This window comes from Solenopsis invicta, chromosome 13 (genome assembly GCF_016802725.1).
Source record: "Solenopsis invicta isolate M01_SB chromosome 13, UNIL_Sinv_3.0, whole genome shotgun sequence".
In the NCBI taxonomy this organism is placed as follows: domain Eukaryota; kingdom Metazoa; phylum Arthropoda; class Insecta; order Hymenoptera; family Formicidae; genus Solenopsis; species Solenopsis invicta.
In genome coordinates, this window is record NC_052676.1 from 14,414,192 (window position 1) to 14,432,459 (window position 18,268).

An 18,268-nucleotide genomic window follows, 5' to 3' on the forward strand; every position below is an offset into this window, starting at 1 on the left:
TTGTCACTCTAGTTGCCCGTTCCATTTTTAAATTCCTTTGCACTTTTAATTATCGCATATGTGTGTGAAGATGTCGCAACCAAAGCCAAATTCGGAAATGTGACATCTACATTTCAAATTCCTAGATGGTTATTTCTATTAACGTAATATCTGCTTACAAAACAAGATTGTGCTACGAAGTACAAAATATAAATAAAAGATCTTACATCGGTAATCATTTTATGAAAATTAAAAGTTAAAGTAAAATTAATGTATTATATAATTACACACACACACACACACACACTCAAAAAAAAAAAAAAATAGGGAACACTTTCCAGATACCAAAAATTAGATTATTTTTAAATGGTTGTAATTCGGCGAAAAATCATCGTAGATAAAAAATAAAAAAAGCATTTTGAAGCTTGAAGTTTCAACTTTAACGCTCTATCAACAAATTTTTAAGTTCTTTTAACTTCCTTGTCTTATGTAGTAAAAAAGCACATCTTGTTTTGTTCCTTGAAATTTTGTATCTTTGACACTGCAGCTCGACAAACGAATTTTTTTCGAACAATTCAAGTAAAGCTTCATAAACTACATTTTGCTTGCAGTATGCTTTTTTTAAAATATCTACCATTTTTTTGACCGAGTTACGCAACTTTGAAACTAAACCTGTACTTTTTACAAATGATATCCGTACTCCGTGAAAAATCATCGTAGATAAAAAAACTGAAAAAGTATTTTAAAGCTCGATGTTTCAGTTTTAATATGCTATCAATGGTTTTTTCAAAAATTTTCTCAATTTCTTAGTGCTATGTCCCAAAAAAGATACACTATTTTTTTCTTAACCCTTAAACACGTAAGTGGGTCTGAAAGACCCCATATGAAGTTTTGAACGCTTGCTATGTGAAGACGGAATGAGATAGGAGGTTCGGACCAAGATGTAAAAAAAGTTTGAAATCTCTTTCGATTGATATGGTTGATCAACTTTTTTGGTCAACTAGAATTTGAACGGCACGGCAACAAAGTTTTGTTAGGGTCAATGCGACCCATATAGTGTGTAAGTAAAACTTTTTTTGTGAGTATTTTAAATAAAAAAGCTGGACATAATACGTTCGAACAGGTCGATTTGCGGATGTTACTCGCATATACTCTGTCTAAAGTATATAAGCATATTCCAAAGTCTTGGAATACTATAAAATGCTGTAGAAAAGAGAGTTTTTCCGAAATATATCATGAAACACATCAATTTTCAATTGTAAACACGATTTAATCAAAAATACCTCATATTCGCCTTGTTATATAAGTACATTTTTTTAATAGAAATGACAATGATATAATTTTTTTTGAAAATATGAATCTTTAGCTTTAAAACGCCGTATTGTAAAGTTCTTCAAAGTTTTTTGAAGCAAAGATATAATTTTTTTTTTAAAAGTGAATTTTTAGATGCTTAAAAATATCTCATATTCTCCATGTTACATAATTATACTTTTTAAAAAGAATGACTTTGCCAAATTTTATTTTGAAAGTGTGACTCTTTAGCTTTAAAACGCCGTATTTGAAAGTCCTTAAACGTTTTTTGTTGCGAAGATATGATTTTTTGAAGGAAAAGTGGATTTTTGACCAATTTCTCATGTTTGCTTAATGGTTTTTCTTTTATAACTTCACAATAAATTATTTTTTGGCAATGCCAATTGTGCAGTCACACTTTTAAGATTTTGAACTTTTGTTTTAAAAAAAAAATCGTAGAAAAATATTAATTATAATCAAAGTTATAGCTTCTCAAAGTTGAAAAAGTCTCCCAGACCCAAAAATGTGTTTCCGTTTTTTACAGGATCGGTGTGTTTAAGTGTTAAAATTACGTATTTTTGACAGCCTGTAGTTCAATAAAAAAATTTTTTCTCGACAAATTCAATGCAAATGCCATAAAATATGACATTTTCTTTATAAAATGCTTTTGTTTAAATTTTTCTACAATTTTTTTTGACCGAATTACAAGACTTTGAAAAAACACATTTTTTATAGTACATTTTTCCGAAAAATGACGTTTACCGCTGACATTAGCATTACACCATGTGCAGCACGTAGAGGTTGCCGGTCAGATTTTTAACCATCGTGTGCGTGCGTGCGTGCGTGCGTGCGTGCGTGCGTGCGTGCGTGCGTGTTAGTGTGTGCGTGTTTAATATTGTGCTAATGTCGGCGGAAAACATCATTTTTCGGAAAAATGTACTGTAAAAAATGTGTTTCTTTGAAGTCTTGTGACTCGGTCAAAATAAAAATCGTGAGAACATTTTAAAAAAACCATTTTGTAGAAAAAAAGTTATACTTTATGGTACTTGCATTGCATTTCATGAGAAAAAAATTTTTTATTGAGCTACTGGTTGTCAAAAATACGTAATTTTGAGGAAAAAAACAGTGTATCTTTTTTGGGGCATAGCACTAAGAAATTGAAAAAATTTTTGAAAACTGTTGATATCATGTTAAAGCTGAAATTGCGAGCTTTAAAATACTTTTTTAGTTTTTTGTCTATAATGATTTTTTACGGAGTATAAAACATCATTTGTAAAAAATGCAGGTTTAGCTTTGAAATTGCGTAACTCGGTAAAAAAAAATCGTAGAGAAGTTTTTAAAAAAGCATTCTGTAGGCAAAATGTTGTAGTTTATGAAACTTTACTTGAATTGTTTGAAAAAAATTTTTTTGTTGAACTGCAAAGTGTCAAATATACAAAATTTTACGGAACAAAACAAGGTGTGCTTTTTTTACTGCATAAGACAAGGAAATTGAAAGAACTTGTCTGTCGATTCAGCGTTAAAGTTGAAACTTCAAGCTTCAAAATGCTTTTTTTATTTTTCATCTACGATGATTCTTTGCCAAGTTACAGTCATTTGAAAATAGCCTAATTTTTGTTGTCTGGAATTTTTTTTTTTTTTTTTTTTTTTTAGTAGTGTGTGTGTATACAGAGTGTCCCAGAGCGATACAGAGTATACAGATTATCACGATGAGGTAGAAGGGATCGAGATAAATCAAAGGTCTAATATCATTTTGCGATATTTGCAATAATTTTCGAGTAATAAAATGTTAAAGTCAGCCAAATAAAAGCACGCGGAGAGACAAGCGGTCGCTCGCCTGAGTCGTAAGACCGCCCACCTCGGCAGTCGGTCCGACTGTAGGCGATGGTAAGTGGCGCGCGGCGAGGGGAAGGATAACTTAGCACTGCACCGCTCCCTCATGCCTCCTTACCGCGTCGAGGCTAGCAGTCCTACGTCTCCTTCGAGCAACCGCTTGTCTCTCCGCGCGCTCTTATTCGGCTGACTTTAATATTTTAGTACTCGAAAATTATTGCAAATATCGCAAAATGGTATTAGACTTTTTGATTTATCTCGATCCCTTCTACCCCATTGTGATAATCTGAATACATTGGTCTGGGACATCCTGTATAACTATATAAGGGTGATCCAGAAAATCTGTCCATACTCTTATAGGTTGATAGAACAAGTGAAACTGAGAAGAAAAGTCCTTTACCATTTTTTTAAATTTGCAATAGTTACCGAGATAAAAATTAATAAAGTCGGCAACTGAGCATGTACTTTCCCTATCCACCGCACGCGGGGACCGCCCGTCGGTCGCCAATCCATAGGCAGCCGCGTCAGGCCAGGCGGCGCGGTGAGGCGGTTAAGACAGCCATTGCTGCTTCTCCCTTCTTACCGCGCCGCCTGCCGCAGCTGCCTATGGTTTGGCGACCAACAGGTTGTTCCCGGGTTTCGGTGGGTAGGGAAAGTACGTGCTTATTCGACTTTATTAATCTTTTTCGTGGTAATTATTGCGAATTTTGCAAAATGGTAAAGGATTTTTCTTCTCAGTTTCACTTGTTCTATCAACCCATGACGGTATGGGCAGATTTTCCGGGTCACTCTGTGTGTGTATATATTTATATATAGAAAACATCTATGTTCAAAAGATACGTTTAATAAATTTTTAAGCAACTTTGAAAAATTTATTTTTATTTTTTCTAATTGTCATACAACTTTGTAAATTTATTGAATATTTTGGCATACAAAATGAAAAATTAGAGAAAGTAAAAGTGAAATGGAAATAGAACAAAAGAAACGAATAAAAAAGAAAGTAACGTAAGCTTCAGTATGGACATTATTAAATCTGTAGAGTACAGAAACAGCTTTAATGTAAAAATGATTTTTAATTTTTTAATAATTCTAAATTCATTACTTACGATTTGTGCACTTTCTTGTTTCCACTGTACTTTTTTTACATAGTTTTAAAATAATTGGTTTTAATGATTAGTCATTTTCATACTTGATCCGCCATTGATTTTTTATGGCAGATATGTAATGATCTCAAAAATTGTGGTATACAAAGTTTTAGAATTTTTTATACATAACAAATCCTTTATGTTATAAATGCTTTTGTTTATTTCCCGTGTTATCAGTGCCCTATAGAATTCGCCATTTTAAATTTTCAAAAACGCCATTTATCTATCTTAAAAATTTATCTTCAAAATTCAATGGCAGCGTTCAACAGAAAAAGCAGGAACTGTTGTAAAATTCTTGGATGCGGTTCTTGTCCTTGGTTCCTGCCGGATCTAAATGCACAAACTAATCATATTAAAGAATTTTACAACAGTTGCAAAGTTGCTTTTTCTGCTGAACGCAGCCAATGAGATTTTATTTTAGAATGCACATGGATGTCTATCTGACTTTCACGGTGAAAATAAAATTTCATGGGGCGATGAAAGTTTAATGGATCTTTAATCGATATCCATCTGACAATAAGTTCCATCATTAAAAAATCTATGGAGCTATAAGTTTGATGGATCTCTAATGGACGTATTATCTGACTTTCACCAAGGATGTAGACGTCTAATGAAATAATGGAAAGGCGACGGTCATCCGCCGAATATCAATTTCTATGTTTCAGAGATTGTTTTTTTTTTCTTTTTCACAAAAGTGTTAGAAAAATAAATAATAAAAGTGATCCAATGGTACGTTCATAAATTTATTATAATATATTGACATGATTATTAACATATTAACATATAACATTATTAGCATATTAACATATAAGAGTATGTAAAGAATTAGTTTCATCGACAATCCATTAAGTAAACAGTTGACTTATCTTAACTTTTTCTTTTTAAAGCTATGAATCGGATTTAATAGATGGATTAAAATATATGAATTGTAATAAAAGTCTCGAAAGAAAACATTACAATGTGTGTATATTAGTCATTATTGATTCAGATTTAGACCATATTAGTTCTATCTAAAAAGTTGTTTTTTTTTTATTATAAACAGAACGTTATGACGAAAGTATAAATTAAATACAGCATTGTAAAATAAAAATTATAGAACAGTAATTCATATTCCAGATTAATAACCATCACTCGATAGTTACAGAAGGCAGTAACTTTCCAAAGAAATATTAAATTGTGAAACATAATCAGGAAAAATCTACTTTTGATCTTACTGTCAACAATAAAATACTCAAATTAAGCAGTTAACTGTTGTTAACAAGTCATGCAGATAGCTTGTACGACATAGTATTATTTGTCCCATTCACATTATCTACTATAAACATACTTATAAAGTTTGATAAAAAACCAAAAAAACCGCGTGCGCGAATAAGAGAGAATGCACGACTACGAAACAGTGCGTTCTTTCCTACAGGAGATCTATTCCCACTCCTCAAATAACTAAGATTACGCAGTTTGGGTTTACTATGTTGTCTATGATAACTACTTAAGAAACAACAAGTAATTACTATACAAGGTGATTCAGAACTTATAGCCTGTTGTCCTTTAAGGAACGTATTCCTGGTCGAATTCTAAGATAATTTTTCTTTTGACAAAAATTTGGCAGACTTAGAATTTGAGATATAAGCCGATTAAATTAGCGTATCACAAGTCGAATACAGATGGTACGTAGAGGCGGCGCACTCACCGTTACGCGCGGATGTGTGTGAGACGCCTGCTGCACTCAGCTGATACAACACATAAGAATTTCTCTCTCTCTCCACTTCTTTCCCTCCCTCCCCTCTCTCTCATCACAATGGTAGTTTTAACTTAAAAATGTAATTATTTTTTGTCTTGATTTTAATGATTTTATTAATTGCTGGGCAATTCTTTGTACAGTCGAAGAATCAAACAAAGAATTACACGAAATCTACAAAAGTATTTACATCTCGAGTTTGTAGAAAGTAGTACTTTTCTTGTTACAAAGAGAGAGAGAGAGAGAGAGAGAGAGTGCTTGCGTGAACACTTTAGTATCACAATACACAATTCATTCACTTGATCGATAAAATTTGAGCAATTAATAATTTGTTCAAACCAAGAGATTGTTTGTCGAAATAAATTATTTCGTTGCCCTGAAAAAGGCAGATTAATTCTCTTCGAAGAGCTAATCTGCTCTTTTCAGGGCAACCAAATGATTTATTTTAAACAACAATTTTTTGGTTTTAACAAATTATTAGAATCTTTTGATACAAAAAAATAATAATAATTTTAATAAAATAAATAAAAAAATTTTGTTTTTAAATATTGAAGCAATTTTTAATAAATAATAAAGTTAACAAATATTTTTCAATAAGTTTTATTATTAAAAATAATATTAATCAATATATTACTTTTAAATTGCCGCGTTCTAACTTCTGTTCAACCATCACGCATTCATATTCGATCATAACATGATCAATAAAATTAGTCGGCTTTTTCCTGTTACCGAGTAAACACGTGTTGTCTGTTTGTCGCGCTTAAACACGTGTTTTATCGAGCCACGTATTTTCACACGCCAAATAAATGATAATTATTTGCAGTGATCGTTACTCGAAGTGATCGTTAATTAATTGCTCAAATTTTATCGATCAAGTGAATGAGTTGTGTATTGTATTACTAAAAAGTGATAATTTACGAGAGGATCAAGAAAACTTTCGTCTGTTTTATTGTGGAGGCAACTTAATTGATTGCTGTATAGGGTAATACTTAAATAAATATGCCAAAACTTGTTCACGCAAGCACTCTCTCTTTCTCTCTCTCTCTCTCTCTCTCTCTCTCTCTCTCTCTCTCTCTCTCTCTCTCTCTCTCTCTCTCTCTCTCTCTCTCTCTATCTCTCTATCTCTCTCTGTATGTGTGACAAGAAAAGTACTATTGTTTCTAAAATCTCGAGATGTAAATACTTTTGTAGATTTCGTGTAATTTTTTGTTTGATTTTTCGACTGTACAAAGAATTTCATTTTTAAGTTAAAGCTAGCATTGTGATGTGACAGAGAGGAGAAAGAGAAAGAGTGTGTGTATGTGTGAGAGAGAGGGGAGAGAGACACTTGTGTGTATCAGCTGAGCGCAGCAGACGTCTTACGACACACCCGCGTGTAACGGTGAATGCGCCGCCTTTGCGTACCATCTGTATTCGACCCGTGAAACGCTATCTTAATCGATTTATATTTCAAAATCTAAGCGTCTGCCAAATTTTTGCCACAGGAAAAATCGTCTTAGAATTCGACCAGGAATACGCCCCTTGAAGGATAACGGGTTCTGAATCACCCTGTAGATGACATAGTACTATAATGGTACTGGGCCACTTGCCTTATAAAATATTGAAAGTTTATTTTATGTTACAAATTAAAAGCATACTTTTGATGGAAATGGTAAGAGTTTTTATTTTCAATTGTGTTTTCTCCAAAAAAATTATATTACTTGGTAAACTTGTAGTATATAAAATGAACTTTCGTATCGTATTCGGACAATTAATTTTGCAACTACAAATATGTACGATTTGCTAATTCTTTTTTTAGTAACTCTTCGTTTCAAGTTTTGCTTTGTTTCAATATTTATTTGAATGTTCATCAATTATTTTAAATTACAATATAAAGAGAGATTGAAATTTCTCTCTTTTTATAAATTTAGATTCGTTGATTAAATTTATTTTGTATATTTTAGTTAGTGTCAAACTTTTGAATTAGTTCTAACATACGATCGTATACAAGGCTTTTTGCGTCGATTGCCCACATAAAATCAAGATGATTGAAGAATTTATATGGGACCTTCTCAGTAAGAAGAACGTTTGGTAAATGTTTACTAAGTTCAAGTATATTCTGAAAATTAAAAGAACATTAAGTAAAAACAGTAACACTAATAACGAAATTATTTTGTATAAAAAGTAAAATATAAATCATTTTTTTCTATTTATATTTGTAATTAGATTCAATCAGATTTTTTTGTATTGCTAACATTGATGCGGTCACTATTTCATCATATTTATGTAAAAAATTTTTTTGCTTTTACTTTTAACAGAATAAAAGACAATCAAAAATTAAAACTAGAATTGTTACCTTTTCTGGAACTAACATATCATTTTCTGCGGAAAATAAAATTATCGGAGCAGTAACCTTTTTGAGATCATAACGTGGAGGCATTTCCTGTTTATATCGCTTATAATTTTCAGCTATTCCATAATCATAGTTTCGAAAGTCATCTGCAACAATCAATATCAATTGTATGTATGTGTATAAAAAAAAAAGAAATAATGGCACAGGATGTCCGGTAATGACTGCATCAACTCTACACCCACACAGCAAAATGAAATCTGTAGAATTTCGTTATGATATCTAGCCGAGGTATTACAATATCTCGAAGATATTCTAAAGAGATCTGTATGTACGAGAGATATTAATAGGATATACTAATGGCCGCACTTAAGGCTCCTGAGTACTCGCTGCGGCCATATTGAAGTCGTGACGTCAGAAGCGAGAAATTGCATAAAATGACACGTAATTTTGTCAAACATGCCATTTGTAAATAAAACCAATTTCGATAAAACAGATTAAACAGATGGCTTTAATACACTTCTAAATATCGGTCACAACTATCCCTTTTCCACCCAACAGTCAGTAAATAGTCGAAAAAGCATGTAAAGTAAAGCTATTAAAACAGAAAAACACATGGTCACATAATTTTGTCAAACATGCCATTTGTAAATAAAGCCAATTTGGATAAAACAGACTAATCAGATGGCTTTAAAACATTTCTAAATATCGGTCACGACTATCCTTTTTTCGCCTAGTAGTCAGTAAATAGTCGTAAAAAGCATGTAAAGTGACGCCTATTCAAACAGGAAAACACACGGATAGCCATTGAAAGGAGTGAAAAATGTACTTTTATGTATAAAATTCAAAGAAACTTTACTTGCGGTCCATTTTTACGAATTTGATAAATACGAGACGAGTCATATTTTCACAATGAAACACATAATAACAAAATGACATGCACGACAACATCTTATCGTCAATCTGTTATGTTTCACGTGTATTAGTTCTAATTTTGTCCGCGACGAAATATCGCTACTGTCAATGCGGAGTTCTCGTCTGAGGAGTCAGGAGCCTTAACAAACCGTAGTGAAATCACAAGGTTAAGTGAAATATATCTCAACGTTATTCCTGAGATATCCCTGAGATATCCGAGGTATTCCTGATATATTGTTCCTAACCTTAGCTATTCAACATATAAAAAAATTTCTTTAAAATGTAAATATTAATATGGTTAAACCACATAATTCCAATGCAAAACAATATTTTCGTAGCATTTTAAAAAACATTTTTTGCAAAAAAAAATCTTGGGAATTTTCTCTCAGAAATTCCCGAGCGGCCATCCAACCAAATTGTGACCGCGCTCGACCGCGCTTGACTTCCAAGATCGCTGCGAACTGGATTTCTCATGATAATTTGTGAACACTTTATACCAATACGTGTGTAGAACTGATAGATTATATGAATATATGTCGAAAAGATGAAACGTGTATAATTAAAGCACAATATTTATATAAGCACATATAAAATTATAGTTTTTTTACTAATTTTCACGAATGCGGAATAGCATTTGGAATAATTTTTCTGTCATTCATATAAATAATAATACAATTTAAAAAAAGTTAATATGACACAATAATTAAATATAAAAAAATTTGTTAAACATTTAAAAAATATTGTTTGATTATTAAGATGTAGATCAAGGTTTTTTTGCTTACAGACCTATTTCGTATATCGATAACATTTATGTTTCTGGATTTACATAGTTTTTTATTTTTATTCATTCTTTACAAAATAAGAAAAATATCGATAATAATTTGTTCAATGTTGCTTTAACTTTGCAACAACATTACCATTTAATGTAGGAAAATCAATATAAATTCAATATTGAAAAAATATTCACACTTCAACATTCAACATCGCAATGTTTCTACAATATCTCCGCAATATTGTATTGCAATTTGCAACATTGCTACAAAGTTGCTGTTCTGTGCTGTATGGGTTGTATGTATAATATACAGGATGATTATTAATGACTGTGCCCACTTTTTACCATAGGAGCACGCGTTTGTAATTTCTAATATAATAATATGTTAGAAATACGTATCCGTCGGTAAATCATGCTCCTATGATAAAACATGGAAACAGTCATTAATAATCACCCTGTATACATACACGTACATACGCCCGCTTTAGGGATTCAGTCCACGAATGTCGAACATAAATTGGTGACTCGACTGTTTCCCGTTTTTAGTGACTGATGACTACTAGAATTTTTGTTACATTAATATACTGAAGATGACTCCAAGGCGAGTTGAAAAGTTTGTTCAATTGTGTTATTTCGCTTAAGATGAATAAATAATTATAAGAACATTAATAATTTTGATTGCACATCTATTCTTGCGCTGACTCTAACTAGCCTTATTTTCAATTGTTTGTTGAAAAACTATTATATAATAATATTGTACGGTAATTGTAAGATACTCTGTATAACAATTTAAATATTGTTTTATGTGAAAAAGAATACTCACTCATTAGCATGTTTTGGTGATAATGCTCCAATGTTTGTATAGAAGTGCCGGCTGGACAATGAGAAATTATATCTGGTAGGGTTGTCTATGACAAAAACACTTTATGTAGATGAAAAATTATAGAATAATTAATTAAAGAAAAACGACAGAAAGTTAGAAAATGTATATAATATAATAAAAAAAATTTAACATATTACACACATTGTATTACGTTATATTTTGTATTATTTTATTTTATTGTACAAAACAAAAATATATTAAAATAATGTAAAATAATAAATAATAATATAATAAAGTAAATTAATACAGCATAGTGAATTGCACAATTGAATAGGCGTCAGCATCATTGCTGTTAAAAGACTAGTAAATAGAAGAATATTACAATGACTAATAGCCACGCCGCTTTCTTAATCATCAATTCAAGATTCTAGTACCTAACGTACAAGTGTCCCAATGCTAAACTTTAATTTCAACTTTCTCAGGAACTAAGGCCCAGTCACGCTATCCCCTTTTACACTTTTAATATTCTTGATCCCGCCTTTCGAATGAGTTATAACTCATTTTATTTGGCATTTCGTGATTCTTGCCATCTCCTTGTTAGATGGGATGAAATAAAGGTGGCAATCGCAGCGCGAAAAAAAGGATGTGAAAATTATGTGATGTAACTTACAGTATTAAGTTGTTTTGGATCAGGACCAGCGATAAAGAAGAATACAGCGATGCAAATAACCTGAGTTATCGCATTATCATTACATAACATTCTTGCTACTGTAACAGTCGTTAAAGATTGAGGTGCAAAATCGTATATTTCATGTTTACCTAAAATTTCCTGCAACATATAAAACAAAAATAATTTAATAAAGACTCAAAATTAAACAATAAAAATAGACCTAAATTTAAAATTAAATAAAATTAAATAAAAACAATAAAAATTATAGACCTAAATTTATTTATTTATTGAACATTTTGACTCTTTAATTGTCTAGCCATCCAATATGTAGTTGTCACTACCGGTTTGCCGGATCCGAAGTGCAACTTTTCAACTTGATATAGAAGATGACTTGATCATTTATCGAAGATTGATGAAGACTAGCGCTTATAATTATAAATGAGACGTTTCCAATAGCGATTGCGGCATTCTCAATATCGATTTTATACTTTTATAAGTGTTGAGCTCTTTAGCCATGGCTTTGCTAGTCTTCGTCGATCTTTGATGACTGATCAAGCCATCCCCTATATTAAGTTGGAAAGTTGCACTTCAAATCCGGTAAACTGGTAGTGACAACTACATATTGGATTGATCATGGCTAAACAATCAATTTTTTAGAAATATGCGTTTTATTATAAATTCGCTTTTGCTGATGATGACTCCAAAGAGAGTAAATTAAACGATCAATGAATAAATGAATTTCGGTCTATAACTGACTACTTAGTTTGGCGTCAAAATAACCGCGCAGTAGTCTCATTAGCCTTTTTACCTATTCTTATATAAAACAAACATTTAAGTATTAACTCATAACAGATAACGATAGTTTTAGCTTATTAAGTAATAAAAATATATAATGATTGTTTAATCTTTAATTGTATTTAAACATTACTGTTTGCAATAAAAAATCGCAGACTTTAACATTTACCTTCAGTATTGGTAGCCTGTTAAACATTTCTTTAACTGTAAATGTTGCTTCCATATGAAAAACAGGTGGAGCCAGACAAATAGCCATTTTTATTTTTGTATTGTATTCCGGTTTTATTGACAGAAGAACAAATAACGAAGTACCTCCCATCGAATAACCGATATAATACAAATCTTTTTGTTTTGTATGATTAAAGATGTAATCAAACATAGCCGGCAAATCTTTTGTTCCAACTTCATGAAAGCTGAAAAATAAAAGTTATAATAATATATTTCACAAAAAATATTTGCTCACACGTTCTCCTTCTTGACAAATACATATAAGCAATTTACCATGAGTAAAATGACAAAAAATTATAAATTTATTAATAAAAATCAAATAAAACAATAGTGTACAATATTTAACGCGCGTTTGCAAAACATTGAAAGCATCTTTCATTTATTTTCACATCCTTTACTATTCCTCGTTACATCTTCATTTAGAAATTTTTGATTTTATATTTATGTCAACACACATTCTCTATTTACTGATGTAAATATTGATATTATTTTTTGCTTTAAAACAGATATATCATGCTCATTTTTAGACAGTATTTAAATAATTTCTGTATAAAATAGATTTTTAAACATAATTAAATGTTTGTTAACAGTTTTTACTGTAAATTTTAAAATTATGTACCTATATTGCCAGAATTTAGGATCGTATACTGTCATATTTGCATGAGATCTGCAATAAGTATTTCCTCTCATATTTCCAATCCACACATCATATCCTTGATCTGCTAATAAGAATGCTATAACATGAGATAATAATAAACTAATGTACTATATACAAGTTATGTTATGTTCGGCGAAATACGAACATGTATAGTTATTTTTTCTAAATTTTAAAATTGATTTTTCTAAGCATCAGAAATATTATATTTTACAATTTTTAAATCTTTAATATTTGTTATGTCAGTGATAAAGCTCCAAATTCTATTTCATTATCAGTTTAAATTAAAAAATAATTTTCATTCCACTCCTTTCTATTATTTTCTTACACCTTTTCGAAACTTAATATATTCATGAAAGTAAACTTTATATTGAAAAAATTGCTGCATCTTCATTTTAGGACTTGAAAATTTATATTAAAATAATATTAAATATAAAATTGCCATGCCAATTTAGTATTAAATAAAAAATTTTTCAAAATGAAAAAGAAAGATAAATTTATAAAATTATGAAGGCATAAATAATTTTCGAGTTGTTCGACTTTAAAATAAAATCTTTGTCATAAAAACGCTTGTGATGAAATATTACACTTGGAATCAACTCGCATTTTACGTTATTGTGTGACATATTATTAGTAAATACATACCAAGGTCTTTGCCAGGACCATACAGCACCCAGTTGTCAGATGAAAGCATAATACCGTGTAAGATAAATACAACTTTTTTCTTTTTTTTGTTATTCAACAATGGACTTTCAGGTATCCTATGTATTACTAAATTGTAACCATCTTCTGTTGTAACGTTGTGCTCTTCCGCGGGATAATTATATTGTCCTACCAGGCCAATCTATATAAAAAAACATAACATCCAAGAAATTTTGTTGTTTCATATCTATGATTTCAATGTAATCTAGATGTAAAAAAAATATATTTATATAACAGTTAGACTGAACAATGAAAATTTGAGACAATCAAGTTGTACAATTTAATATCTATCATATTCTATATCTATCATAAAACTATTAAAGATAAATTGAATACAAGATGCATATAAATTTGACAAGAAAACAATTTCTCACTTACGAAATCCAATACTTCTGCATTGTTTATTCTTTTGGTTGGATCGATTTTTCTTACTCTTATTAAATCAAAATCCTTAGGAATAACAAAATTTAGAAATTTGTTGTAAAGAAATGATATATCCTGCCAGAAAAGCGATTTTCCTTCTAAGAATGTCATAACAATTACAAGCGCAAATAGAATGAATTTCATATTTGTCAATTTATTTGCAATTAAATTGCAAAATAAATTTTAAGGAAAGCCTCAACTAGAGAACGCCACTTTAAAAAAATTTTTCAAAATAACTTGCGAGATAACTTACTCCTGTTTAGTGTGCAATCTGCAATGAGAAGCAAATGTAAGTACTGATCGATAATAATTTAAAAATGTTATTTTAATAGAATTTCAATTTTCCATTGCGGAATTAATAAAAACGTTTAAGATTAAAAGTTCATACAAATGTGGATTTGAAAATAATAATTAAAACACTTATGTATGTATGTGTGTGTGTTTAGATTTTTATAAATTCTTCAATTAACAACAGGAATTATTGTTATTGAATTCTGTGTAAACATAATTCAAAGTAGAGTCAGATATGAAAATAAAATATGGAACTCTAAGTATCAATTCGTAATATATAAAATACACTATTAGAACTGGAAATTAGAATAGAGAGAAAAATAGATAAGTTGAATAAATTTCCGTAAATTATCTATGTCATTTCAAAATTTTATATCCAAGGTGTTTTATAACAATTTACTGTCATTTAAAAATAAATATAAAATATTCAATAATAAATTAGTCGTTTTTTGATGAATTTATCTTAATAAAGTTTCTTTTTCGTATTTTATCTCTAGATATTTATCTTTAGACTTTTGTTATCTTTAAACATTGTTATCTTTAAAGATAATTTTTGTTATCTTTAAAGGTTTCTATAAGAAAATCCAATAAATTGCTTTTTTAATAAAATTTTACAAATCTCTATACAATAAATCTTGTATGAATTAATTTATGTAATATAACAGAATAATTTCCTGAAAGTCCATTGTTGAATAACAATGGACTTTTTATTAGAAATTTTAAAATTATAGAGAAGAGTAATATGGCACCTATTTTTATTTTATTGAATAACTTTGTTTATAATTAATATTTTCTATTGAAACTTGAACGATTACATTCGTCAGAATATTGTTTAACAGATTTTAGACTCAGAATAATGAAATATTTATTATTTAGGACGTGATTCATAAAAATCTAATGTACTGCATAATCGGTAGAAGAAAAAAAGTGGTTGTAATATGGCTATCCATAAAAATAATTTAAAAAAATTAATTTAATTTAAAAAAAACACATTACCTTGTTACAAAATGATATATTTTTAATTTTCCATTGTTTAGCATTTTCCTGATTTAGAATTTTCCTGTGTTCAGAAGCTTTAAAAATACCATTAGAAATTTAATTAGAAATATTATTTTATCGCTGTTTAACATTAAACAACAAGCATAAAATGATGTCTCTAATGTTTCTAAACACCGCTCTTTAGAATAACAATCGATTTATCGAAGAAATATTTCGATATAAAAATTTTGCTTAAAAAACTATATTAACAAAATCCCATGTTATTGTTTGAACTTTGTATAACTCGAAATGTATACGACCGAATAAAAAGTAAAATAACAAAAAAACACTGGAGTGTATGTACCTTCGTGTGATAATACACTCGAGTTTAAGAATAATAAGGAAGTGTATGTAATTAAAGGTTAAAAATGTATCTTGAAAAGGTTTAGAAGTGCTCAAAAGTAAAAACGCCTTATTATAATAATTGTCAGTCATTATGTATTGGCATATTAACATCACTAAAAGACAGTAAGCTACTAAACGAATAATTCCATAAGCAATTGTTAGAATATGTCACCTAATAACAGAAATAATATGGGTAGCCATATTGTCGACAGTAGCCATAATACCCTCTTCTTCTCTATAAATAAATTAAATAAATAAACCTTTGGAAATAAAATTTAATTCTATCATTCTCTCATTTAATAACTCTTTAATGAAAAGAGTTAGTACAAATTATGTTTAGTATATATAAAATAATAACGCAACGTTCGTTATTTACAAATTTACAGTTAATATTAAAGTATTCTTTTTATATATACTTATCGAGATACATTTGTTACATATTTGTTACGAAAATTATATAAAATAAAAAAAAAACGTTTTTAACAGTATATGTGAGAAAAAAGTACGGCTTAAATGTAACGACAGCGATTACATGTTTATCGCAATCCACGTGTATTTCACAAGAGGTATACACGCGCGTCTAGTATAAGAGATAAAACTATACGAAGGATGATCAGTTGCATTCCTCTAAATATATACTCAGTGCAGTGAAGAACTTGAGATCTTTATCTTCCATATAACTTTGTTGTGTTTTTACTGTTTTAAATATAGTTACATAATTTTTCAGAAACTTTCTAAACACATTTTTTTTCACTTTTCATTGCATTAACAAAATAGAATAATTATTGATAAATTAAGGATTAATATTGAAATACTTTTTTAGAATAAAAAAGATTGTAATTATTAATATTATGTGTTGCAAAATTAGATTTCCCTTTATTGAAACATTTTATATAATTTGTTTTTATTTTCCTTACAAATTTATTCTTTTAATATTAAAACATTAAATAATGCAATTTCTAATTTTTACTATTACGTTAACTAGTAATTCATATTGTGAGGTATACATGACTTTGTTTTTCAAGAACATCTGAAACATTTCTATTTTGATCTATTGAATTCTTTAGAACAGCATTTTTGCATTAAACAAGGTCAACATCAGTGACGCGACTAAGCATAATAATTATGGAATTTGAACGCATAATTACCTGACTAAGAATGATTGACTTTTCTGAGTGCTGAGTTGACATATTACTATCCATGTAACATAAACACTTTCTATGAATATTCTATAAATATTTATTAAAGATACGTAATTGTGCGATTATTTATGTAAGCCAAACAAAAAAACAACTTGAAACGAGGACACGTCGGATACTAATAAAAAATTCAGATCTCTTCAGTAGTTTCTGAGCATCGACTAAGCACGAATCTTGAATTTAACTGGAACAAATATAAAATTCTTGATAACCTTCATACATATAAAAAGGACCATATCCATGAGGATCGATACAAAGAGAAATATACTACATGACAGAGTGACCTTGAACAGAGTGGTCCTATACAGACTTTCTCTCGGGTATATTGGGATATAATCTAAATATATTGTTGTAAAATACAATAGTTATAGTAACTTAGAAAATTATAACGATTTACAATGGTACTTAAATGTTAAAGAAACTTAATCTGTAACTTACTTTGCGTAACTACTTTTATAACGCATATTTTACAAATATTGTATTTACATTTATTGCATTCTTTCTTATATTAATTCTTTTTATTGTTTTTCTTATCTAGCAGCACCAAGTTTTTGTAGTTTAAAAATTTTTTATTTCAATAAAATTTTATATTTTTTTTCTCTTTAATTCTTAGCCATTACTTGGGTTTTATTAAAAAAATAAAGATGCTATCACTTGGATTTTATTTGTTAAAAGTAGTACAGCAGTTATTTTAAACATCAATATAAACACGAAGGCGGGCATAGTTTGTCGACGCAGATTAATTGAGATCTGATAGCTTCTGATGGATCATTAGAAGGCAAAGATTAAATTAGGTTGCGTTTTTTGAAACGTTTGACAAGTGACCAGAGTTCTGCGGAAGAGGTCTTAGAGTTAAAGGATTTGCAGAAGTTTTTCCAGCTGTTCCTTTTTTGTTTTTTGAGGATGTTAGAGCACGATCTTTTAGCTTGAATGAAATAATTGAAGTTTTCCGCTGAAGGATAACGTTTGTAAATGGCAGTTGCTTTACTGCGAAGATCAACAGTCCTCTGACAGTCATTGTTCCACCAGAAGAGAGAATTTTTGGAAATTTTGATTGTAATGGATTTGGGGAACCTCTGATGATCAGGAATAAAATTAAAT

The 18,268-nt window shown here is 29.6% G+C and overlaps 1 protein-coding gene across 1 annotated transcript; it reads right to left on the bottom strand.

Annotated features, from left to right (window-relative positions):
• Window positions 1-7,619: 7,619 nt before the first annotated feature.
• Window positions 7,620-16,691, bottom strand: LOC105202945 (lipase 3). Its single transcript, XM_026140409.2, has 9 exons — window positions 16,501-16,691; window positions 14,250-14,565; window positions 13,815-14,013; window positions 13,134-13,248; window positions 12,456-12,699; window positions 11,492-11,650; window positions 10,822-10,906; window positions 8,318-8,460; window positions 7,620-8,080 (listed from the first exon to the last, which is right to left on the bottom strand). The coding sequence occupies exons 2-9, from the start codon at window positions 14,436-14,438 to the stop codon at window positions 7,922-7,924; spliced, it is 1,293 nt and encodes a 430-aa protein (XP_025996194.1). The 5' UTR covers window positions 14,439-14,565; window positions 16,501-16,691; the 3' UTR covers window positions 7,620-7,921.
• Between the last annotated feature and the right edge of the window lie 1,577 nt (window positions 16,692-18,268).